The following is a 26,125-nucleotide window of genomic DNA, read 5'->3' as shown; positions in this document are numbered from 1 at the left end:
ATTAGAGATTATAGTGTAGAGGACTTCCTGGAGGAGGTGAGATCTGAAGGACTCGAAAGATTTTAAAAGAAGACATCCCAGGTAGGGAGACTCCATGGAAGGAAGGCAGGAATTAACAGGATCTTTGGAAGCAGGGCTGAGCTCGGTTGGGCTTGAGCAGGAAGTTTGGGGAGCAGTACATTAGGTTGGATGGTGTGGGGCCACCACATTGATAGCAGTCCATGCACTTGGACTGACAAAAAGACATAGTTTTTGGGTCAATCACTTGGATAAATCATAGGGGAATCACTTGGGTACTGAGAAAAAGACATAGGTTGAGTAGAATTTTAGGAAGAAAAATGCTGAATTCCACACTGTGAACATAGTGAGATCATAATTTCACTGGAAGGATAGGCAAAAGATAATACACCCAAGCATTAAAAGTGGCCATTGCTGGGTGGTGGGATTGTTGATTTTTATTGTTGAAACAGGGGAATCACCTGGGGACTGACAAAAAGACATAGTTGGCTAAATCACAGGCAAATCAGCATAGTCCAAATATACAGCAGGGAAGTCAGCAAACTTCCGCAGAGATGTGAGCTTCCAGGCTGCAAAAACCCATACCAGCAGGTGCACAAACATTGCTGGCACTATTTGAATAACTGAGGGGTCATGGTAGACTTTCTGGAAGCTCAATTACTCCTTCTAGATCCATCCTTCTATACACAGAGCCGAATCAGTTTTGACAGACATGACTGGATTTGTGCCAGGGACCCAGGCCTCAGAGCCAGCTATCCTCCTGAGTCCTAGAATAAAGGGTCTCTCTCCACAGATGGGACCCTAAGATAAGAATATTCTTAGTTGGCGAGTTTGACCAAGAATATTCCTTGTTGGTCAAACTCACCTCCCCAGGTAAACACGGTTGATGCTGGGACCCAGAGCAAGGGCCGGACCCCAAACCTCTCTTCGGCCCTGTAGTGAGGCCTGTTCAGCAAGAGGTGGACAGAGGTGAGACTAAAACCCACAGAGGCGAAATGCATGGGGTCTGGGAGGGGGCCTGAGAGCCTTGGGGGAGAATGGAGCCCCAGAGCAAGGGGAACATTCCGCATTCTGCAGGCGTGGCAACGGGTGGTGGGGAACACAAAGGCTCCCACGTCCCTGCTTGCCTTCCATTTCACAACGAACACATTTCTGTTTGTTGGCATTGCAAACATGTTTCACATTCATCACGGTAGGAAAATAAAAATCAACAATCCCACCACCCAGCAATGGCCACTTTTAATGTTTTGGCATATTATCTTTTGCCTTTTCTTCCAGTGAAATTATGACCGCACAATGTTCGCCGTGCGGAATCCAGCATTTTCCCCTTAAAATTCTATCGTGAATTTCCCATGCTATTGTTCTTCAAAAACATGTTTTTGGTAGTTGTGTCATATTTCATCATAATGTATAAACTAGTCCCCTATTGTGGGACATTTTCACCTTGTTGGTGTGTAAAACCTGGAAAGGACATAAAAGAAGAAATCTCTCATCTGTGTCACACATCAGCCTCGTACAAAGGGAAATGCCTTTGTCCTTCAGAAACTGCAGTGTGCACCATTACAGGTGAGCAAAGCCACAAATCAGGCCACGTGCCACCGCGGTCTGGTCTGAGGACAGGCATTTTCCCAGGGAGTGTAGTGGGGCTCCCGTCTGCCTGAGAAGAGAAAGCATCCTGTGGGCCAGCCTTGCTCCGGCGAGGCCATAGTGGGGTCTGGAGCTCATCGCCAGGTGGTTCTTTCCTCCTGGGACTTTGTTTTCCTTTCATGGGGTTTAGCTGTTTGACCTGACCGTTCAAAGGAGCCATGCCACACTGACCAGCAATGCTTCTTGACCTAGGGTTGTGGGACACCCACAGAAATGACAGTAATCGTAGAGCCAAGCTTGCAAGCAAACATTTATGGGGCAAGGAGACCCTTCCTGCAAGAGAGAGCCAAACATGGAGCCGGGGGAACTGAGGCTGGACTTACCATGCCTGGGAGAGTCCCAAGAGGCCACTGCAGGCAGGGCTGAGGGATGAGTAACATCAGCTTGGCCTGTTTATAAAAGGAGCATGAATGGCCACTTCCCTCATCTATGTTGTAAAAAAAGGCAAAAGCCTCACTTGATGGAAAGCCCATAGCAGCCCCTGCTTATTGCATATCTTTGCACGAAAGGATGCGTGGCCAGATTGAGTCTTTAAAGATTAGGTCAGTGCAGATCACTCCTCTTTTAAAAGCTCTCAGAGGCTCCCAGCTCATTTAAAAGTCCACCTTTTCACTCTCCACCTTGTCCCCTGGATCCTCCCTCCAGCCACCTTTCCCACTTGCTCTTTCTCAAGTATGACTCATGGGCGCCCCTTGGGGCTGACCCCTGCCTTCCCCTCTGCCTGGGCTGGCAACTCAGCTCCCTCCTTCACCCTCTCGAGTCTAGACCCTGATGTCTCCATTCATGCCATGACCACTGCCGCCCAGCACCCTGTCCTGCTTCATCTCTCTGTGTGGTGCTCTACCCCTGACAGCGTATGCCATGTGCTAATTCGATGGCTGCTTCCTCTTCCCTCAGTGTGCCCTCTGTGAGATTTTAGGAACTTAGTCTGTCCTGATTGCTGCTGTGGGTATTCCCAAAACCGAGAATGGTGTCTCACCCCTATTATGAAATAAGTTTGGAATTAATTAAGTGGAATTAATGCCATTTAATTAAATGGATGGATGGATGGATTCCCCCATTCTTTCCCCATAGCCAGACCTGCACTTCTCATTACTATTTCTTCCATTTGTTGGGTCTCTTGACCACATCTGAGGTGTCCCACGAATGTACTCAGAGATGGCTGATGTTCCTTATATAACCCCTCAACACCCAGCACACGCTGGGGAGGGGGTAAGGGAGAAAGACCTCCCCCCAAAACAGGTACTTACTCTTGGGTCCAGATGTTTGCCGTGGTTCCCACTGATGCTCTGTGTCTCAGGAGGTCAAGATGCCTTAGGGCTGAGACATCAGATGTCTAGGTGAAGCCTAGATGAGGCCAGGGTCTGACTGCCATCCTGGCTTGAGGCCCTGTGTGAGGACACGTCACCAGCTTATCCACAGAGACTATCTCTCACTCAAATACAAGAGTTGGACAGTGAACATTAGGTCCCTCAAAGCAAACCTGAGAGATTGAAAGTAGCTGGCCAAGGGTCCCAGAGAGACGCAGCATGTGATCTCACCCACTGTTTTTTCTCTGAGAAAGGGGCATACTCCTTCATTCACCAGCTTGCTTCAATGGGAAATGGGGAAAGAGAACAGAGGGGAATGGCTAGCTAATCGTGAGAAATGAATAGCTGACTGATGCGTTATCTTTGTGCAGATGCAGGAGGCTGGTCCCGGTAAGTTGTGGTGGTTTGAGTGGCCTCCTGGCTTGTCCCCGTCCTCACATCCTGTCTCTCTCCTGCTGCAGGAATGTGGGGGTTTCACGACCGGGACCTTGTGTTACGGAAAGCTCTCTACACAATGATGAGGACAGGAGCTGAAAGAGAAGCCCTAAAGCGGAGGTGGAGGTGGCAGCAGACGCAGCAGAACAAGGAGGTTGGTACCCGCTGGTGTGTCCAGAGCCCGAGACCCATACCAAGCGCAGCCATGGGCCACGGGTGGAGTCCAGAGCTGGGCCCCAAGGCCAAGTCCGTCTTGCGAGATCAGACAGCAATGGCTTCTGGGACTAGGAAGGCCTCCCTCATTTAAACCAACTGAAGAGGTGCCCATTACAAAAGCTCAGCCCCTGGCACACAGTGACTCTATGTCTACTCACACCGCCTGTCCTTGCATAATTATGAAAACCAACCACCTTCACTGTCGCAAGGTGTCCTGGCTTGAGGACGAATTATACAGCCCCCTATGTGTGGTCACTACTGGTGGTGACTGGAAGGCCGGGTGTAGCCGCAAGGTGGTTCTGGCACAGCCTATAGCCCCCGCTCCCGTGTATGTTCTCAATCCAAAGAGAATCCCACCATCCCGACGATGGGGGACGTTATCACTTTGCTGTCCTACAAGGATCTGCCTGCTTTCTGACTGAAGTTGGCCCATCATCTCTTTAAACTTTTCAGTGCTCAGCCCTGAGTTTGGTGTATGCAGATTAATGTCTCGTCATTCACACCCCGCTGGCAGGACCCTTGCTGCTGGGTGGACCCCTCCCCACAGCATTGAAATTGGAGATTGGGGGTTCTGAAGAAATGTGGTTGAGAGCAAACGGGGAGAGTCAGCGGCTACTAGCAGGCGTGCCCAGCCTGGGCGCTGGTCGGGCTTGCACTGAGCCAGGGGGTCGGGGGTCCTGCGGGGCTGCCAGGCTCACCTGCACGGGGGCGGGCAAGGAGGCCCGGCCACCACCTCCTGAGCCGGCTTCCATTGTGCCAGTCAGGGCTGCTGTACACCGAGGAGGAATGGGAGCGGGAGTGGACGGAGCTGCTGAAATTGGCGTCCAGCGAGCCACGCACGCACTTCAGCAAGAACGGTGGCACAGGCGGGGGGTAAGTGCGGCCCCTCACCCTCCCCGGTGCTCACCTTAATCTCCTGGCCGCCCAGCATGGGAAGTTCTTCGAGGGAGCACGTGGTAACCCCAGGCTGGGGGAGATACAAAGGTTCCCGCCTTCAGACATTAGATTCTCCTCAAGGACACAGGGCAGAGTTGTGGGGCAGGGCTGGACCCCTGCCAGATATTTGGGGGAAATTTTACACAGCTTGCACGTACATTTTGCAGGTAGAGGCACGGAGGTTGCAAGTGTCGCCCCTTCCCCATTGCAGGCTGCAGTGGGAAGGGGACTCGCTGGACAGTCAGCCTTTGTAGGGGGCGTGTGACGTGGTAGGCCCTTCACACTGCTGTTGCACTCACCTGGCTCAGAAGCCTCAAGCTGCCGGGTTTGGACTTTTTCCAAGTATCCATTTAATTTCTGGCTTCAAGAAGTCACGCTGAGAGCAAAAGGTCACTAAGTGAGCACAGCATGAGCATCAGAGGTGCCGTGCGCCTTCCTGTCCACGTGCAGGGAGTGGCTTGTTCCTGCAGACACAACTGAAATGTCCCAGCGTGAGAATAAAGCGTGTGGCCCAACAAGGCAGCCACCCAACCTGTGGCCCCAGCAGTTGAAAGGCACATGTGTGCTTTCGTTCATACTTAATGGAAGCCGAGAGACAAGTTGTCACCCCTAGAAAAAGTCTCAGGCAAACATAAGAAAGCCTGAGCATTGACACTGAGAAGATCCCAGAAGGGATCAGACCCCAGTAGAGAGCCCATGTTGGCAGTATGTCCTGGCCCCATACCTCCGCCTCAGGGGTCCTCAGCCACCAGCAGCCAGGTGTGGGGGCTTCCCAGGCCGGGCACTACATTGAGGACCCTCAAAGACGAGCCCTCTGGTATGGAAACCCATCAACACGATTCCCACAGGGTGGTTTTGTCACTTTAGTTTAACAATGTCACGTGTCCGCACCAAAGTCTATCTTTGGGGACACATATTCTGAAGACTCAGTCCAGTCCTGAAAACTCCACACTCTGCTTTTCCATGCTGAGTCATGCCTGAGATGTGTGTGAAGAATTCCTTAGCATCCCTTTCATCGTTGCCTCTCTGCCACCTGCCACAGGGCAGACACTCCATAGATGCACGTGGATTGACTCTAGCCCAGTGTGTCTTTGTGGGTGAGGGGGTAGGGGGTAAAATAATAATAATACGTGGCCATCACCATATACTGTGTCCGCTGAGTCCTCCCATCCAGGAGGCACTTGGCCCGTGGTCACACAGCTGATCAGGCCTCAGCTTCCGCTCCTGCTCCCTGGAACCCAGGAGGGCCCGGAGCTGAGTGGGGGCGGAAGGAGTGGGGTGTCTGGTGTTCATGCCCATCTCCCTCCCACGGGACCCAGGTTTGCCAGCTCAGTCGGGGCAGGACCACTGCAGAGAGGCCTCCTTGGTGATGGGGAGCAGCTCTGTTCTCTGTTGTTCCCTTACGCTTTGGGGAAACGGGGGAGAGACAGAAGGCATTGGCGCAGCTACTCACTCTGCCCAGCTCCCAAGAAGAGTGCTCTGGTGTTGCTGAGCCCTGCCAACCCAACTGTACTGATCACACACCTCCAAACGTCCCGCCTCCTCTCAGGATCCCTTGGGGTTTTTTTTAGTCCCCTCCACTACAACTTGGACCAGAAGGTTTGAGGAGCAGACAAGCATCACATGAGCTGCCAGCATCCTCTTCCATCAGGGAAGGTGTTGGAAAGGGGTGGACAACACTCAAGGCAGGTGGGGACTCTGACACCTGCCAGGACCTTAGGAGTACCCCCATTTGCCGTCCATTTGCACAGACCACAGCAAGGAAATTCTCTTCAAGATGGTGTCCAAGTCCTCATGGCTAGTTTCTCCTGAATTGTTCATGGTTCCAAGAGCTCGAATCCTGCCCCCATGGTCCTTCCCATGCCAGGGCTCAGAGGTGTCTGTCCTGATGTCTGTAGCCCACAGGGCCGTGTTTGGGCTCTGGTTGGTCACCCAGATCCCACAGCAGCAGGTAAATCACAAAAGGAGGCAAGGAGCTGCTAGAAACAAGGCTATTTTGGTTCTGACATGTTAGTTTTGTAAACGTGTGTGTGCTATACCTGAGACACCAGCTTTTAGTCTCTGTCACTGGGTCTTTGTACATTTCCCTTCGTTCTGGATTGCTCTCATGCAGTCAAGCTAGCAGAGAATACCAGTATGTTTCTTCTGTCCAGGAAGGGCTCCCCTGCCATGGGGGTCCCACCTTCCCTTGGGGTTCAGAAATCCAGAAGAGAGACATTTTTTCCGTGAGTTACCTACCTCTGCATTTTGCCTCTGTCTTCCCTGGGCAAAGGGAAGAGTTTTCCCTCCTCACGTTTTGCTGAGAGATGTGAGGCATCCCTGGGGCTTGAGGGCCTGAGACTGGTACCTGATGTCTGCCCCAAGGCTCCGAAGGCTGAGGCTGGCCAGCTCCTAGGTCCTCAGAGCCATGGGGGGGTTATGGAGTCCTAGGGGCAATGCATGCTTCCCAAGCACCAGGATTGAACCCTGGGACGAGGCCTGAGATGGGCCGTCTTCAGGAGGAGGACTCTGCCGACAACAAGGGTAAACCCCAGAAGCCAGGCCAAAAGGGTGGTCACAAGCCACCAGCTTGGGGTGCCACCACCTCTGTCCAGGGAACTGAGGGCAGAGACAGCTGTGGGAAGGCCTGAAGACCCCCAAAAGCACTTCCATAGAAACAGGGTCAGCATTTGGACCTCCACCAAGCCCAGTGAGCACCCAAAAGAAGAGTCAAGAAGGACTTTGTACCAACCCCGTGGGGAGCCACAGACAGCAGCCAGAGAGTGAGGAGGCAGGGACATGAGAAACAGAGGCATGGCTGGGGCCTGGTAGCCCATGGAACAGAAGAGAAGTGACACACAGATTTTCCAGATTTCATCCTGGGGATAGGAGAGAGCTAGTCAAGAGAGAATGACTTTGCAAGTATGATGGTTACAAAGACTAACGTGGCTTTCTTTGTGTTCCCTCCCACACCTGGCTCATTTGGAAACCTGGTTCCCAGGGACGAGGGACAAGTGTAGCAGTTCCAGCAGCTCTGGCCCTTCTCTCTGTCCTGCTCCCTGCCCAGCTTCTGGCCCCTGGTACTGGCACAGGTGGGGACAGACCCCATTCTGCTGCTCCCTGACATGGACACTGGCCTGGTGTCATTTTGTAAACCCATCACTTTCCCAGAACACTACGAGGTTAAGTATCTGGAGAGGTTGAAAGGGCAGACTCAAGGATGAGCTTGGCCCTCTTTCTTTCTTCTTCCTGTACAACTCACAGCGGCTGGCCCCCAGGCTCACTGGCAGAACCCCGGCAAGAAACCCTGGAGGCAGAGATGCATGTCCACTGCTCGCCCAAGGAGATGGGTGTAGACCAGGTTGGCATCCAGGCAGGGCAGGCTACCAGCCCGATAGCCACCATGGACAGGCTGCTTAGGGCTGGTGCCCCCAAGTACATGATCACAGAGCAGGGCACCCTGGAAGGCCCCAGGAAGGCAAGGTGGGTATGGGCTTCCTGTTGTACTCCAGATACACGAGAAAGACAGACAACGGCGCCCACAGACATCGACAGTGAAGAGCCGAGCCCAGGCAGAGGCAGGTGCTTCTGAGCAGGGCACAAGTGCTGGACGATTTCCCTCTGATGCTTGCAAATCAAAATGTAGCCATTTCCCCATGGCCAAAATAAGAGAAATCAGATGTTCTGTGCTGGGGCTGCCACTGTTACTGCTGTTCCGGGGACCCGCTGAGATACCACACGTGGAATGCACCCCTCCGGAAGGGCTGCTGCTGGGGCTTTTATAGCCCTGTCTGACCATCACCATCCTTGCCATCCTGCGGGTGCTTGAACCCATGTGAGGAGCAAGGGGAGAGGGATGCTCCCCAGCAGGAAGACAGGGAGGAAATAAGGAAACACCTCCACCCTAAGTCTGGTTGCTCATCCTCCACTTGCACGTGCAGCCCCAGGCCCTACACACTCTGGGAAAAGAGGGTGTGCAATCAGAAGAACCTAGTTACTTGTTCCAAAAGTGATTAAAAAAAAATCTCTGACAGCAATTAGTGAAGGCCTCTGGGCACTTCATCTAGTTTCAAGGCAACCGCAAAAGGAGAGCAAGTAAGAGGGCCTTGCCTGATGGACCCTGACCAGAGACCCAGACTTAAATGCACTGTGTTATAGTCCCAAGCTGGGCATGTAATGTTGGGCATGTCTCACAAGCTCTCTGAGCCTCAGTTTTGCTCATCCGTAAAATGCATTTGGTAGTAACATCCCTGCCAGGCAGCATCCACCGGGTTTGCTCACGTTCTGGAGCTCACTGGAATTGCCTGGTGCCACTTGAGGAGTTGCAGTCATCTGGCAGTTGGTCTCAGTGGGGCTAGATAGTCCAAGATAGTCTCACATCACAGTTCTGAGGCTGAGAACTACCTCTCCCTGGGCCTCTGTCCACATGGATTTTTATCTTTGAGGAGATCCAGGCTCCTTACAATACAGTCTCAGGGCTGGAAGAGAGGACAGCCCCTGATTTGCTGGGGCTTCTCAAGCCTCTGATTGCATCCCTTTACTAATGTCCCATTGGCCAAAACAAATCACATGGTCAAGCCGACCTCAAGGCAGAGAGGTAGACTCCACCCTTGATGGGAGGAGGGGCAAAGTCACATTGCAAAGGGACAAGTACACAGGAGTGGAAGGATCTGTAGACACTAAAGCAGTCTGCTACATACTCAGATGTTACTGGTATGGAGTGGTAAAATCACAAATCTGAAGGTGTTTGGAAAGGGGTACTTTTACAACAGTAAAAATAACATTTATTAAGACATTGTCACACTTCTTCTGTAAGTTGGCATGCCTGCTGCCTATAGGGTGTGTTGTAAAGGCCCATTCCAGACATCTGAAATGTGTTCCTTCTCCCAGATTTCCCACTGACTCATCTCCATGCCTGATATTCCACCCTTAGCAATTAATTTCTTTGAGTCTTGAGGGCTTTGGGGCTTTTAGGAGTCTCTCTGATTGTGGAGCAAATCCCTTCTGTTAGTTTTTACACCAAGGATACTACATTTTATACTCTGTGGCCTGACCTCCAGAGCCTAGTCCTGTGGAAATGGTGCACAAAAATGGCTCATTGATTGTGCTGGGCACAGCTGAGGAGGAGAGAAAGGAAGAAATGAATGTCTGCTGAGCATCTACCTGCCTTGCACATATTATCCCCACTTTATAAATTAGGCAACGAATGCTCAGAGAGATTAATTGACTTGCCTCCAGTTTGTAATGGGTGGGGCTAGAATACAGACCCAGACATGTCTGAATCCCAGCCTGGGGTTTCCCAGAGCATCTATTGTGACAAGTCTCAGTATCTTCTTAAGAAAGTGTGCACTGCAGTTAGAACTTTTGAGTCCTGACATATCTGAATCTGTCTTTATTCTACCTCCCCCTTGGTGGGTAGTTTTCCTAGGTATAAAACTCTAAATTCATGAGTTGAATGATGTCATCAGAGAAAAGGTTAGACAGAAAGACATCCGCTTCCTGGCATTTAGTTCAGGTTGGCTAATTGAAATAAACAATTATATGAAACACAAAGACAAAGTATATTGAACTTCTTCATCTTTACAAGCTCTGAAAAAGATTTACTCATTAGTTTAACATCTACTAATTGCCTTCCATGTGCTGTGCATTTTTACATACACAGTCTCATTCTGCCATCACAGTAACCTGTGACATAAAGATTATAATCTTCATCTACCATATGAGGAAACTTGGATTCAGGATGGAAAAGGACTTGTCCAGGGTACTGAATGACAGAGCCATAGTTCAAATTCAGATCTTCTGTCTCTCAGGTCCCCTGTTTTTTCCCTGTCCCTTAGCTCAGAAGTCTGTCTCCATTGTTATGGAGAATTGGATTCTTGCTGCCTTCTCACCTTTAGTTCTGTGGGTAATGGAATAATGACTCTGTTTTCTAGTCCAATTCCAGTTGTGTTTCAGGGGAATACCATTTGAATCCCAGCCCTTGCTAACAAAAGACTAAACCTCCACCATCAGTTGTCTTGCTCTGTGAATGTACAGAAAGGCATTTTCCAATTCAGCCTCCCTGAATCTCCCTTTACTCACCTCTCAAATTTTGAAAACCTTTGTAAACATTAGGTCAATAGTGAATTATTGAGAGGAATTATCTTAAATGCATTTACAATGAATTATTACCAAGCAATTTTCAACACAACCACTACAATTTTGGGAGGCAAGGAGTAAACCAGGATCCTCTCAGTTTTAAGAATATAATGCAAACCCCATCAGGGAAATGAAAAGCCCACTACACATGTATTAGAAGGTTGAAAAGAAAATGTATTGACAATACCAAGTGCTGGTGAAAATGCAGAGCAAATGGAACTCTCATACACTGTTGGTGGCAACAGAAAATGGTACAACCACTTTCAAATACAGTTTTACAGATTCTTAAAAATTTTTTAAAGAATTTATTTATTTGAGAGAGAGAGAGAGAGAGAGAGCATGAGTGGGGGGAGGGGTAAAAGGGAGAGGAAGAAGCAGGCTTCCCACTGAGCAGGGAGCCCAATGCAGGGCTCGATCCCAGAACCCCAGGGATCATGATCTGAGCCGAAAGCAGATGCTTAACTGACTGAGCCACCCAGGCACCCCATATGATTCCATTTATATGACATTATCCAAAAAGCAAAACTGTCATGATGGGGAACAGATGAGTGGTTCGTTTATTTGCATATAGATGTCCAATTTTCCAATATCATTTCTTGAAAAAAAACTATTCTTTCATCATTGAAATCCTTTAACCTTTGTCAAAAGTTAATTAGTATTATTTTTGTAGGTATTTTTTTCTGCATTCTCTGTTATTTTCCTTTGAAATATGTGTCCATCTTTTGACAATATCACCCTGTTGATCAGTGTCATTTTATAAGTCTTAAAATTGAGTAGCATCATTCCTCCAAGTTTCTTCTTTTTTAGTATTTCTAGTTTGGGGTTGTTTTTGTTTGTTTGTTTGTTTTTGCTTTCCCATATAAATTTGTAGAATCAGCTTATCTGTATCTGAAAAATATCCTGCTGGGATTGTGATTAGTATTACATTAAATCTATATATGAATTTGGGGAAGATGAAAATCTTTACAATGTTGAGTCTTCTAACACATCTTTTTCCATGTGTTAGAGTGATACAGTATGTCTCTCCACTTATTTAGATCTTTTTTTATTTGTTTCATCAGCATTTTATAGTTTTCAGCATACAGGTCCTATATGTGTTTTATTAAATTTATACTTGAGGGTCACCTGGGTGGCTCAGTCAATTAAGTATCTGACTCTTGATTTTGGCTCAGGTCATGATCTCATGGTCATGGGATTGAGCCCCAAGTCAGGCTCCATGCTGGGCAGGAAGCCTGCTTGAGATTCTCTTTCTCCCCTCCCTCTCTCTCTGCCCCTCCCCCTGCTCATTTGTGCGCTCACTCTCTCTCGCTCTCTCTCTCTAAAATAAAATAAATCTTGGGGCGCCTGGGTGGCTCAGTCATTAAGCGTCTGCCTTCAGCTCAGGTCATGATCCCAGGGTCCTGGGATCAAGCCCCACATTGGGCTCTCTGCTCGGCGGGAAGCCTGCTTCTCCCTCTCCCACTCCCCCCTGCTTGTGTTCCCTCGATCACTGTCTCTCTCTCTCTGTCAAATAAATAAATAAAATCTTTTAAAAAATAAATAAAAAATAAAATAAATTAAATCTTTAAAAAAATTATATCTGAATAGTCCATTTGGAGCTACTGTAAATGATAGTGTGTGTGTGTGTGTGTGTGTGTGTGTGTGTGTTAATTTGGGTTTGCAATTGTACATGGCTACTTATAGAAATGTGACTGATTTTTGTGTTGGCTTTGTATCCTGTGATATTACTACACTCATTTACTACATTTATGAGATTTTTTTGGTAGATTCCTTCAGATTTTCTTCATAGACATTCATATATCTGTGAGTAGAGCTAGTTTTCTTTTCTTCCTTTCCAACCTGTATGCCTTTGTTTTTCTTGACTTACTGCACTAGTTGGGACTTCTAGTACAATGATGAATTGGCATGGTAAGAGAGAACATCCTCTCCTGGTTACCAATCTTAGTCAGAAATCTTTCATTAATATGATGTTAATGCAGGTTTATAGTAGATATCTTTTATCAGGTTGATATTCCTTTTGTTAAGAGTTTCTATCATTAATTAATGTTGGATTTTATCAAATAAATTTTCTACATCAATTAATATGATCATGTAGGGGGTTTTCTTCTTTAATTAACGTTAATTAATTAATATTGTGGGTTACCTTGAATGATATTTGACTATTGAGCCAGCCTTGCATTCCAGAGATGAACTCTTAGTGTATTGAACTTTTTTATTTTGCTCATTCAATTTGGCAATATTATATTGAGGATTTTTGCATCTGTGGCCATAGAGATTATTGGAATATAGTTTTTCTTTTTATATACTACTGTCTATGTCTAGCTTTGGAGGAATGCTAGTCTCATAGAACACATTGGGAAGCATTAATCTCTTCTATGTTCTAAAAGAGATTTTGCAGAACTAGAGATATTTCTTCTTTAAATGTTTGGAGAATTCACAAGTGAATCAATCTGCAACCAAAAATTTCCTTTTCAGAAGGCTATTAATGATAAATTCAATTTATTTAATACTTATAGAAAGTAGAAATAAGTGAATTTGGGTAGCTTCTTTTTGAGAAATTTTTCATTTCATCTAAGTTGTTGAATTTATGTGCATAGCATTGTTAGTAATATTCCTTTTATAACTTATTAATGTCTCTGGGGATCATTAGTGATATTCCCTCATTCTTTCCAAATTCAGCAGTTAGTGTCTTTCTCTTTTTACTTTGTCAGCCTTGCTAAAGTTTTATCAATTTTGTTGATCTTTTAAAAAAACCAATTTTGGTTTAGTTGGTTATTGTTTTTTAGTTCTCAGTTTCATTGATTTCTGGTCTTACCTTTAGTGTTTCCTTCCTTCTGCTTGCTTTGGTTTTATTTTGCTCTAATTTCTCTACTTTTTTCAGGTGGGGACTTATATTATTGATTTGAGAACTCATTCATTTAAAGGCTATAAATTTCCCTCTTAGCACTGATTAGGTGCATACAACAAATTTCGATATGTTGGATTTATATTTTTATTCTGTTTAAAATATTTTCTAATTTCCCTTAAGAACTTTTCTTTGACCACTGAATTATTTAAAAGTGTATTGTGTAACCGATTTTTTGTTGTCTTTCTTTACTTATTCTAGTTTAATTGCATTATGGCCTATTAACATAATTGGTGTGATTTAAATTATTTTAAAGTTGTCAAAGTTTGTGAAGAGGTGAGCCTGTGGTCTAACTTTGTGAAGATTCCATGTGCTTTCTACAAGGATGTGTATTTTGTACTTGTTGGGCTATGGTTCTAATGTCAGTTCAGTCCTATTCAGCTACATTACTCTGTCTGTGACCTGGGTACAATCTCTTCAGTCAGTCCTCAGAGCCTTTGGTATACTAATTAGGACCAAACCTATACATGTACAGCTCAGGGTTGGGGGCTGGGGAGTCCAGGAATTCATAAAAACCTCATGGGGTTGTTTTCTCAAGTTCTCCCTTTCCATGATCTTCCAGGTACTTTTCGGTTCTCTAGAACTCCATTTTCTGTCCTCCAGCCAGAGTTCTAGGGCCTTAGTTAGAGCACTCTGCCGTACAGTTCCATAACTGCACCTGTATCCTGGGCCAAATGGCCAAGAGGACAGAGAGGGGAAAATATTAAACAAAATGGGGTTCGCCTCTCCCCACCCTCTTGGCATCACAGCTCCACTGATCAGTGAGGAAGGTTCCTCTCTTTTAGATTCATGGCTCCCGGTGGCTTTTGAGAGTTGGAGGATGGGAGAAAGGGGAGAAGAAAAAAATGGGGATTTCTATGCTTTACTTGAGTTTTAGGAGTTCCCATTCCTCACTCTCAAACTAGAGGACACCTTCTGTCCCCTCACCAGTGCCCACTTGTGGGTTTCAGGATATGCTGCTTCTGGGAATACCAGAGGGTTAAAAAAATGTAAATTCAGTTTTCTTTCCCAATCTATCTTCTACTATTTACCTTCCAGAACCTTCCAGTAACTCTTCCATGCATTCTGTCTAGGTGGGAGGGTTGTGTTCAGGAGGAGAGGAGGGGTGGAATGTTCTTATTTGATCTTCGCAGCAACAAGAGTCAAACACAAGGTGGTAGACTAGAGGTTTTGTTGTGACAGATGAAACAGGAGTTCTAGATCAACGGAGCAGGTGGGGTAGACAAGGTAGGCTGAGAGGGGCCTTGGCAACTTGTGTCCTCACTGATCCTCACTTGCATCCCCCATCCGTACACACACATCAGAAGACATTCCCACCAAGTTTAGCAGTTGAGCATTTTCTTAATCCTAATCCTGCCAGATCCATAGTAACAAGTTGTATGATTTGGCAAAGATTCAATTGTGCTCCCACACTTATTGGGGGTATGCAGCCTGTGCCAAGAATTTTACATGTTCCTATTGTATTAAAACTAATCCGAGTGAATAATGGGGCTGTCCGTGCAGGAATTCCCTTTGATGTGCATGGTCTTCCTCACTTGGAGACCATTAGGAAGGGCAGCTCCCTTGAACTGATATTTCCATTCAAAAGGCAATGTTCTTGTTCTGGAACATCTTTGACTCCCCAAGGTAACTTATGCACCAAATTCTCCCCTAAAGTTTGATGTGTTTTGTTGGACTCTCAGCAACAACTCAGAAACTCCAGAATGCCTTTCTGATTCAAAATTTGGGAAGTCATAACCCTGAAGACAGATTTCTAGGTGCTGCTATGTTCATTCTGTTTACTTGCTGTCGATAATGGAAAGATCATGAAAGGGATCCAGCTATTTTTGTGCGGGAAATGGTCTATGGGTTAGGAAAAGGAGGAATGTGTTTATAATCCTCTCAAAGTTTACTTTCTCAAAAGATATATTTACTTTATTGTGTTTTAAACTCTTCGGTAACATGGATTGTGTCTGTGACCCCACATCTCAGAGGACTAAGGGAGAGGGCACCTCTGCATTGTCTCTTTAAATTATCACTTGTTTGTGCTCTGCCCAGAGAAATGTTGCACTGCTGTGCACATCACCCTGTCCTGAGCCCCTGCCTCATCCAGGGCTCATATATGTTTTATATTGCCTCCTCCTTCAGACTGCAATATTCTGATGGCCAGCCAAACCCAATGGTTCTTTTTGATTCTCTTCCAACCCCAGCTCAGGGCTGGGCACCTGTTGCTATGCTCAATGTACATACAGAGCTGAACCCAGGACCAGCAGACATAGAGGTGACCATTTGTGCTGCCACACACAGCCAGGGGAGATGTTCCTGCCTAGGTCCTGTGACACCAGCACCCAGACCTGATCCATTAGAAGGCAGGGAAAAAAGGCTGTTCCCCTTATGGGTCCAGTGCTCACCCCTTTGACTGGCAGGCTGGGAGCCAGAGTAGGGAGCTGTGGGCTTCCCAAAGGATCTGGATTTCCTAGGAAGTGAGGAGGGACAGCATTGTCAGGCAGGAATTAGAGCCGTGTCATCTACTGAACACACTTAACGTGTTACATTATGTGTCTAGCAGGGCTGGCTGTGAAACCGTCATTAGCATAGCCAATGACAGATCCAGAAGCCGAGATTCAGAAAATTAGGTCAGTTCCCAAAGTCCCACAACTCACAAGAGAGAGCCAGAATCCAAACTTAGAACTGACCAAAAACATAAACCCACGCTCTTAACAAATGTGAAACAGGTATGGAGAGCAGGAATTAACAACTTATCTTGAGATTTGTGATAAAAATAACTTTTGTGAAAAGCTTATTTGTTCTCCATTTGGTGAGACAGGTTAAGTGGAGGCTGAGAGGCTATTAAAGCAGGGAGAAAAAGAGACACAGGAAAGGGGGCCAGTTCGAGGACCCCTGGGCAGCCCCCACAGGGCATCTCGTGTCCTGGTTCCCCACTTCTCTTGTGTGTTTCTCATTCTGCTTTCCCTCTGAAGTTGTTTCTGCAATTTCATTGCTATGTTTACCCAATTTGGTAGTGTGTTTACTGCATTTCTTCTTTATTGGCCATTTTCAGAAATACCTGGAATCCTAAATGATTTCATGATGTACAGTCTCAGGAACTTGAGTCTTTTAAGGAAAAATAAGTAGTGTTCTCTGTTGCGAGGTGCCCACACCCCAGTCTGGCACTCCAAAGCCAGGGCCTGGCCTCTCATTGGACAGGAAGCTTTCTTATGAGTATTCCTTACAGTTCTCTGACCTCCACCAGCAAACCAAGCAGGAAAACATTTGAACATCCTTAGTTCTCATGTTTGAAGATGTAGAATCCAGGTCTAATTTTTAAAGACTTTTCTAATTAGAAATAAGACTAAAGTCGACTCTTCATCTATCAGGTGACTCCCTGAACTTCCTGTCTAAAGAAACCACCTTTTTATCATTGAGTTTATTAATACCTGGTAGTTTCTTATTTGATCATCTGTTAATTGAGTGTTTCCACCCCAGACCTGCATACGTGTGCATACATGTGCACGTACACACACACACCCAGGACGGTGCTACACCTATCACAGATACTCAGTAAATATTTGTCACACGATTGACCCCAGCTTATTGATTCCAGTGAATAAGATGAGTCCTCACCCCCAAGCCACCTGACTGCTGTTGAGCCCCTGTCAGAGCCCGAGACCAACTTGGCCCCTTCAGAGTGCCAGGAGTGCAACCATTCTTCATTCTTAGCTTCCCAGGCCATAGCTCTTAGCAGAGCCCCTGCTGCCTACACTGTGCCTTAGGAAATCTCTTGAAAGGCTGCCCTCTAGTCAGACACAGTCCCTGGTCCCCACAGCAGGCACAGGCTGGCCTCAGCTCTGCTCAGGGCCCTGGCTCCTAATCTCCAGCCCCCTAAGTCTACATGGCAATTCATCAAAGGTGTTGTCATGGCTCTGAGCCCTGCATGGGGGAGGAGCTTGAGTCCCACCACTCAGAAATGCAGCTGGTGACACATGCATGGGGAGTGCTGTGCCGTTGTGAGAGGGGGAAGGACCCACATACTGTGCTGGAAGCATCTCTGAGATGCACCATTAAGAGGGAAAAGTAAGGGTCAGAATAGTAATGCCCTTACACCTAGAGGTAGAGGAGGGTATATGTATGTGTATAGAATCTAAATATCTTGATCTTATATCTTTAAATGGAAGGGTACACCAAAAACCAGCGACTATGTCTCCATAGATGGGGTGACTACACAACTTACATCTAAACTGGTGCATTGGCCGGGGGGTGGGGGGAGGGTGAGTACCAACCACTCCAGATGCATAAATCAGGATTTTCCTGAGCAAAATGGGAGGTGTGGTGTGGGACACAGGGAGGATCCTAGGAGGCCTGTGCCCAAGCTGCCCCTCTGTGTGGCCTGGTGACTGCCCTTGGGTGAGACCCTGTTAGCCACCCAGATTGGCTTACTTGTCCATGACATGGGCTCTTGCTGGGTGGTCTCCAAGGGTTGTGGCTGCCATTTAAGCCAGGGCACCCCCAAATCTGCCCAGTATTTTTGACTCCTGCCACCATCCTCTGTGACCTTGAGATACCATCAGGACCTCACGCCACCATCTTTGCTTCATGCCTACCTGGAGGAAGCTCCCAACCTGGCCTGTGCCCTGGTCACCTTTCACCCCATCTTCCCCAGGGGCTTTTCACTAGGTGGTTGGTGTGGCCTTATTCTCAGGACTTCTCTCTCCTTGGGTAATGTTGCAGAAGAGGGTGATGAGTGCGTGTGTGTTATGTCACAGAGACATTAGGAAGTTGTTGGGGGCATGCACAGTCACTTTGAGGATGAAGTAGTTATACTTGCATGTTAGTCTTCTTACCAGTAAACACCAATTTTAGGGATTTTTACCTGTCTTTTCCCAAAGGCCAGATTCTGTTTACAATCCCAGGTCTAACATTTTCTCAGTGAGCTCACAAGAAGATGTTAAGCCTCTGGGTATGAAGTGGAGAGAATTTTCAGGATTGGCTTCACTAGAGCTGATTTCTGCCAGTGGGCTCAATCACAGTAATTCACATGGGCAGGTCACAGTTCCAAAGTCTCATCCCAGAAATGATCCCATTTGCACATCAGAACAGCCTGAGGAGTTGTTGAGCCAATGTTCTCAGCCTGAATTCAACAGAACAGGATCAGACACCAAGGTTCCAGAAGTACTGGAGCATGGCTGCGGTGTTGAGGAGTAAGTGCAGAACAAGCACCCACCCCCCGCAGTTCAAACACATTCCCTAAAACATGTAAGCAAGCAGCTAGAAGCAAGGAGGGAAGGACATTATGATTCTCAAGCTGCCCCTAGGGTGCAGCTGGGACCTTCTCTGCCAGCTTCCGGGTCACTGAAGGTTCACAGTTGATCTTTGGCTTTCCTGTTCAACCCCACAACCAGTGTGGAGAAAGGTCACTGTGCTCCAGGCTCTTCTCCATCACCCTCTCCCAACTCTGTGCTATAGCCCTGGCACAGAACCAGGGATGGACAGACAGATGGGTGGATGGGTGGTTGGATGGATGGATGGACAAGTGAATGGGTGGATGGATGGAAGAATGGATGGTGGTTAGATGGATGGATGTGTATGTGTGTGGACAAGTGGGTGGATGGACAGACGGATGGATGTGTGTGTGGATGGATGGATGGATGGATGGATGGATGGATGGATGGCTAGACAGATGGAGGGACAGATCTTACTTGAGGGCCTCTGCAGTGCCTTTTACCATTCCAGCATATAGTAAGTGCTCAGTAAATATTGGCCGGTTTTTCAGTTTGAAATACAATGGCTCTGGTTCAAATTTTGCATGAGCAGAATGCTGTGGCAGTACAGTGGTGTCTCGTAATTGCCACCCTTGCACTGTTGCTGCAGCAAGGCCCCTTCTGTGTAGCTATTTAGACATCAGAGTGTTCTGTCATGGAGTGAAGGTGCAACTGAGAATCCAGAACTGCTCTCAGCTCCCCCTCCCCTTGCCATTCCTTCTTCTCAGCATTAATATCTGACTCTCTGATGCCTCATCTCTTTTCAGTGCTGACCTCTCCATCCACTGGATTACGGAAGGAATAACACTCCACATTTCTAACTGAGATATTTTTCTCTCTGAGTATGCAGGTTGTAATTCTGTGTTCCCTCCTGTCCGTGCTACTTATTATCTTGTTCAGCTGTCCACTTGCTTGTGAGCACTTACTGTGTGACAGGGACAAGCAAGCAGCTTCTGGAAGCACTTGAACCTCACATACCCAGTAGCCTCCCTCTCAGCTGTGGCTGGACAGGATAATCATCTGGGATATTTTTAAAAGCACACCCACAAGCATTGTGTTTAGACTTGGCATGTGTATGTGTATTTAAAATACTCCTCATCCACTTCTCTTGCCATCCTGAAAAATTAAGTCCTAAAGCCATATAGTGTGGCAAAGCAAGGTGAGCATCTGCAATGGGCAGGTGGGGGTGTTGGTAGGACCCAGAGGACCAAAGCCAGAGTGTCAGAGCCAGTAGGGTGAAGAGGACAACTTGGGGGCAGGGTGGCAACAGAGGTGGGGAATTGCTTACATATGGGGGGATTGACCAAGTAAGGAAATAGTTTAAGATAAATAGAAACCAGGTTTCTCACTGTTGGAGAAGGGAGTTATGAGTAGAATTAACATTGGGGTATTGGATTGGAATGGGAGGTATCAGTGCACTCCAAGTTAATAGAGAGATGACAGATGAAAGTATCTGTGTACATATGTGAGTGTACACACAAAACACATGTGCCTTCACTCCATTCACTGAGTCTAGAAGCAATGACATCCCAAAAGTGATGATTATATTTTGGCTTCTAAACAACATTATCCACTATTTTAAAAAAAGAAAAAAACAAAAAACAACTCCTTGGAGAAATGGCTGAATCCAGGGCTGAAGCAGAGAAGGTACAAGATGAACCCGGATAAAGAAGAAGTGGTACATATATACAATGGAATATTACTCGGCCATCAAAAAGAATGAAATTTTGCCATTGGCAATGACATGGATGGAACTAGAGGGTATTAGGCTGAGCGAAATAAGTCAGTCAGAGAAAGACAACTATCATATGATTTCACTCCTATGTGGAATTTAAGAAACAAAACAGATGAACATGGGAAAGGGAAGAAAAATAAGATGAAAACAGAGAGGAAGACAACCATAAGAGACTCTTAACTCTAGGGAACAAACTGAGGGTTGCTGGAGGAGAGGTGGGGGGGGGGGATGGGGTAATTGGGTGATGGGCATTAAGGAGGGCACGTGATGTAATGAGCACTGGGTGTTAAATGTCACTGATGAATCACTAAATTCTACTTGTGAAACTAATAATATACTATATGTTAATTAAACTGAATTTAAATTAAAAAAAAATTTTTTTTTAAAGATTTTATTTATTTATCAGAGAGAGAGAGACAGAGGCAGGCAGAGGGAGAAACAGGCTCCTTGCTGAGCAAGGAGCCCGATGTGGGACTCGATCCCAGGACCCTGGGATCATGACCTGAGCTGAAGGCAGAGGCTTAACCAACTGAGCCACCCAGGCGTCCCAAATTAAAAAAATTTTTAAAAGATGAATCTGGACCATATTCTTGTGTCAGAAGGCTAGGAAGCCCTCTGAAAAATGATGGGGCTATGTTACAAGGACACAGCTTGAATGAGCCACACTAACCCAAGCAGGGCATGTCTGAGCATCAAAATCACCACTCATGGATTATAACTCATTGAATGAAATAGAAGCCAGGAATCCATAGTGATACCAATAAATGTATAAAGATTTGGTGAGGAGTAGAATATGTGCATAGATTCGAAATTCCTCCTCACAAAATGTTTATTAATGGTGAAGGGAAAATGAGTAGCTCTGTAGGGGGAAGCCTGGTAGATGGTCCAAGGGGAGTGGTCCAAGTCATCACCAGTAATGGGATAGTCCAAAGGCCCAGGCCACCTGATAGGACGTTGTAAGAAGGACACAGCATAATCCAGTACAATCTAATCACAGGAAATAGAGGAACCCACACTAAGGACATGCTACAGAATACCAGACCCGTAGTCTTCAAAAGTGTCAAAGTCACGAAAGTCAAGGAACCCCTGAGAAATGTTCTAGACCAAAGAAGTCTAACCAGGCACCACAGCTAAAAGCGGCACGCTGGAGTCTTTGTTTAAAAGGCATTTTGGGGACAGTTGGCAGACTGTGACCAGGGTCTGTCATGGTGAGTAGATCGATCAGTGTGTTAGTGATTGGACGTACCCTTGATTTTGATGACTGTATTGTAGTTTTGTAGGAGAATGTTCTGTTCGTAGGATATGCACCTAAACTTTTCCAAGGTACTGGATTTCAGGCTGGCAAGTTACTTTCAAATGATTCCAAACAAACAAACAAACAAACCAAAAAGTAATTTATACTATATGCACAACTTTTTGTCATCTTTTGGTTGTTGTCAAGTATTTTTAAGTATAAAAGTGAAGCATTTTGAGTCAGCAAAAATAAATAAACAGACAAACAAACAAACTTTAAAAAAATAGGTACAATAACAACAACAAAACTTCCCAGGTCCAGGGCTCCTGGGTGGCTCAGTCATTAAGGTCTGCCTTCGCTTCGGCTCAGGGTCCTGGCATCGAGCCCCGCATCAGGCTCCCTGCTCCGCCAGAAGCCTGCTTCTCCCTCTCCCACTCCCCCTACTTGTGTTCCCTCTCTCACTGTGTCTCTCTCTGTCAAATAAATAAATAAAATCTTTAAAAAAAAACTTCCCAGGTCGTTGATGCATTCCTGAAGAGTCACAGTTTTTGTTCTAGAAGTAATTCAAGCAGTTAGCTGTGGGCTATGAACGTACAGCTGTTTCCCCAGGCCCCCCCACCCTGGATTCTCCAGCAGGGCCCCACTTGCTAGCTCTGGCCCTGCCTGCTCCCATGCTCACAGACCTCCCTCAGTGAATCCTGGGCATCCTCCAAGTGCTCCAGAACAAGTCCAGATGCCACCTGAGGGTCTTGTGTGGGTGCTGCCACCTTGGCTGGCCCCATGGGTGCTGCAGAGGCCCCATCAAGCTGTGAGCTCTAACTCTCTCGTCTCGATGGGCTCTTCCCTCGGGGTGGCCGGGTTGTTGAAGGACATCAAGGCTACAGTCTTCTATCCAAATATCTTGAGTCTAAGTGAATGCATTTCTTGGAGCCAACTCTTTCCCTGAGCCTCAGACATGATTCAGGGGTGTGGGCTGTGGAGGGCCCAAGTAGCCTGGGTCAGAGTCGCTCCCCTCCTGGTCTGAGGATTGAAATCCAGGTAACCTTCTCACTGCCCTCGTCTGTTCTGGGGGGAGTGTTTCCTAGAAAGGCCCCAGATCTTTGTAGCAATGGACCCCACCAGCCCACCTGACGTGCATAGATACACTTGTGCTCCTGATGAGTAAGGCTTCAGCTCAAGCTGCTGGACATAGGAATGACCCAAAAAAGGAAGCCTCCATCCCTCCTGCCCCCACTGCATCCTTGTTAAATGCCTCCAGATAACAAGTCCCCATGTTGCCATGTGCTCTGGGTGGGCTGCCTCTGTCGCCAGGGGGATCTTGTCTTAAAGGTGGCCAGCAGCCATCACCAGAAGCTTCTCTCCCATTGTCCCCTGAGACTACCGCAGGGTGGGGTGAGGAGCTGGGCCTTGTGTTTTTGCCATCAGTGGGTGGCGTGGCAGGGAGGTGGCCTCCGTGGGCCTCAACAGGCAGGGTCCATGGAGGTAGGACCTAGATGGAGGGTGTTGTCTTCAACATCCCCCACCCTAACTCAGGCTTGCTTTGCTTTGTCTCCTAGCGTGGACAACTCTGAGGACCCCGTGTACGAGAGTCTAGAGGAGTTCCATGTGTTTGTCCTCGCCCATATATTAAGAAGACCAATAGTTGTTGTAGCAGATACGATGCTGAGGGACTCAGGTGGAGAAGGTAAGTTGATACATTAATAAAACAGCCATATATGATGCATGACCCAGAAAACATAACATCCCAATTAAGGAAGAGACAGCCTAATGTACGAGTTGAGGATCCCAGAAAGCTACAGAGCCTTATTCTGTATGGATGAAGATTGTAGTATTTCTCATTTCTCCTCGACTTGATGTGTTTCTTTTTTTCCCCAGTGGCAGGAGGGGTTACTCTTGGTCACCCACCCATCCATCTAGACTTTGTGTCAATGGCAGGTGGCCATGAGAAATCTGTCTGAGTGACAGATGGAACTAAATCCAGAGGGTTTCCCAGCCCCCACCCATGTGCTCAGAGTGAGGCAGGCAGCCCACACCCCTCCAGGTGCCAGGCCTCATCCCAGGGCCACCAGCCACTCTAGTCCCCTCCTACCCTCTGCAGCCTATGTATGTCAAAGGGAAAAAAAAGACAGAAAGCGTGAAGTCACAGGGCAGAATTGGGACTGGAGAAGAAGAAGGAAAGGACAGCAAGGGCTGCTTATTGCCTGCCCCCCCTTGCCGAGAGCCAAGCACTGGCTTTCACTGCCCCTTTGCATGTGCTCTCTCCCTCGGCCCTCCCCACACCCTCCCAGGGTGGACACTGAAGCCGAGAGAGGCTACACGATGTGCCCCAGCCCTCGACTAAGGCCTTGGAGGAACCAGGCCAACCCAGGGCAGCCTTTCTGCCAGAGTGAGGGGCAAGGCCACTTGAGAACTCCATGAGGCAGCCATGCTACCTAAAGAGGAGGAAAAGAAGAGGGGCCAGGGAAGGTGGGCCAGAAAGGTCACCCCCAGTGCAACTGCCCCAGCCTCTCAACAAAACTCCCCATTTCCAGCCCCTCCCACACTGTTTTCACCTTCCCTTCACTTCCATTACCAACACGAGCCAGTCCCTTTCGGCGCCATGTTTCCCTTTCTTCACTTCTTGAAAAGGTCTCCTTGCTAGGCGAATGCCAGACAGTGACTTATCCCTCCAGCCTAACTTAAATTTAAACCAAAGCCTTAACAAAAGTCGTGGGGCTTCCAGAGAGTCCTACAAATCAGGATGAGGGTCTTCATGCTAAATCACAACTGCCAAAGAAGACCAGTGGGGCCACGGCTGTCATGGTGGGAGGGAGCTGGGAGTACATTGGTCTTGCCCAACGCCACTTCCCTCCCTGTGCAGCCCAGCAACAGGGGCTGCTGAGGTCTTCAGCCTCTCTGGGTGCAGAGCCAGGACTCTCATTGGGGTCCCTGGGCACATGAACCTGTACCCATCAGATCCTACAAGGCTCCTACGTGTGCTCAAGAGTACAGCCCTCTTGAAAGTGGACCTACCCCACCTCTCAGCCCGTGGGCAGAAACACAACCAAAAACCAATGTGGTTTTTTTTTTTATTATGTTCAATTAGCCAACATATAGTACATCAAATAATGATTAAAAAGAAAATAAAAAAAGAAAATTGCACAGTTAGGAAAATAAAAAGAAAATTACATAGTATTAACACCCACGTGATCTAATACTGGAGCCCACATTCCTCAATATATGCTTATTGCTTCCAATAAAAGATTTTAAAGTAAAAGAACAAAAATAAAACTTTTTCAGATTGTTCAAAAAAAAAGAAAAAACCAATGTGGATAAAGCAGGGTGGGTAGAAGGAAACCTAAGAGTTCCTCAAAAGCCTCACGGAACTAATTGTTGTTGCATTCAGCTCACAGAAATACAGTGAGTGAGTCACTGATTCCAAGGCCAAGAGGCAAAGTTCTTTATGATTAAAAAGCATATGCTGTACAAAGGCAGATATTTCTGGGAGTTATTCTATTTCAGTGAGGGTTTAAGTCTCTCTTCCCTCTCTTTGATGAGTAAGGGAATGAACATGATTATGTCCCAGTTGCTAAAGGAGCCAATCCCCATCTCTCATTTCCCATCTGACTCACAATTTGGTTCTGGAGTTTTCTGGTTGGTTCCTTTGGACTCAACAGAATAGCTTCTCAAAATATAGAACAAGCAAACAAAGATTTTGTTCTGTATACAAATGCTTTCATGAATACACGGAGAGGAAGAAGCTCATCCAGAAAAACACGGATTTCCAGGCAGTCATCAGTGGATGTCATTGCTGACCATTGTGAGTTCTTGGTCACCTGTGCAGGTCTCAGGACAACAGGCTGTCCCTGGGAAGATTACAGCAAAAAGCCCTCACCCCTGTCCCACTTGTCCCCAGGGCACAGCCTGACAAGAGCCACTCCTCTGCCATGGAGGCAGGAGGGAGTGAGGGGTTCCCTGGGCATGCATGGGACTGCAGGTCTCATCCCCCTGGTACCTGTGAGCCTCACCCATTGCCAGGTGGGCAACACCCAGCTTACTGCCATGTGGATGGAGCGGCTGACACCTAAGGCCATGGTCTGAGACCACCCTCCCTTCCCTCTGCCCCACCACATCGTGCAGGGTGGTGAGGGATGCCACCCGTGTACCCTTCAGGCTCCACATGCCCTCACCATTTCTGTCCACAGCATTTGCTCCAATCCCATTCGGAGGGATTTACCTGCCCTTGGAGGTGCCTCCCAACAGATGCCACTGCTCTCCTCTGGTTCTTGCCTACGATCAAGCGCATTTCTCTGCCCTTGTGTCCATGGAGCAGAGAGATCAGCAAAGAGAACAAGG

General features: G+C 47.2%; 1 protein-coding gene across 1 annotated transcript in view; it reads left to right on the top strand.

Annotated features, from left to right (window-relative positions):
* The window catches only part of OTUD7A (OTU deubiquitinase 7A), a 373,732-nt gene that overhangs the window by 312,414 nt on the left and 35,193 nt on the right, over positions 1-26,125 (top strand). Inside the window, exons 8-11 of the mRNA XM_032391280.1 lie at positions 3,437-3,564; positions 4,387-4,499; positions 23,347-23,474; positions 25,975-26,124. Of these exons, the coding sequence (XP_032247171.1) occupies positions 3,437-3,564; positions 4,387-4,499; positions 23,347-23,474; positions 25,975-26,124 (519 nt within the window). The remainder of the gene's footprint in view (positions 1-3,436; positions 3,565-4,386; positions 4,500-23,346; positions 23,475-25,974; position 26,125) is intronic.

Source organism: Phoca vitulina, unplaced genomic scaffold, assembly GCF_004348235.1.
Source record: "Phoca vitulina isolate PV1807 unplaced genomic scaffold, GSC_HSeal_1.0 scaffold61, whole genome shotgun sequence".
NCBI classification, from domain to species: Eukaryota; Metazoa; Chordata; class Mammalia; order Carnivora; family Phocidae; genus Phoca; species Phoca vitulina.
Note: the sequence above shows the minus strand (reverse complement) of the source record. Positions and strands in the feature narration are given on the sequence as shown.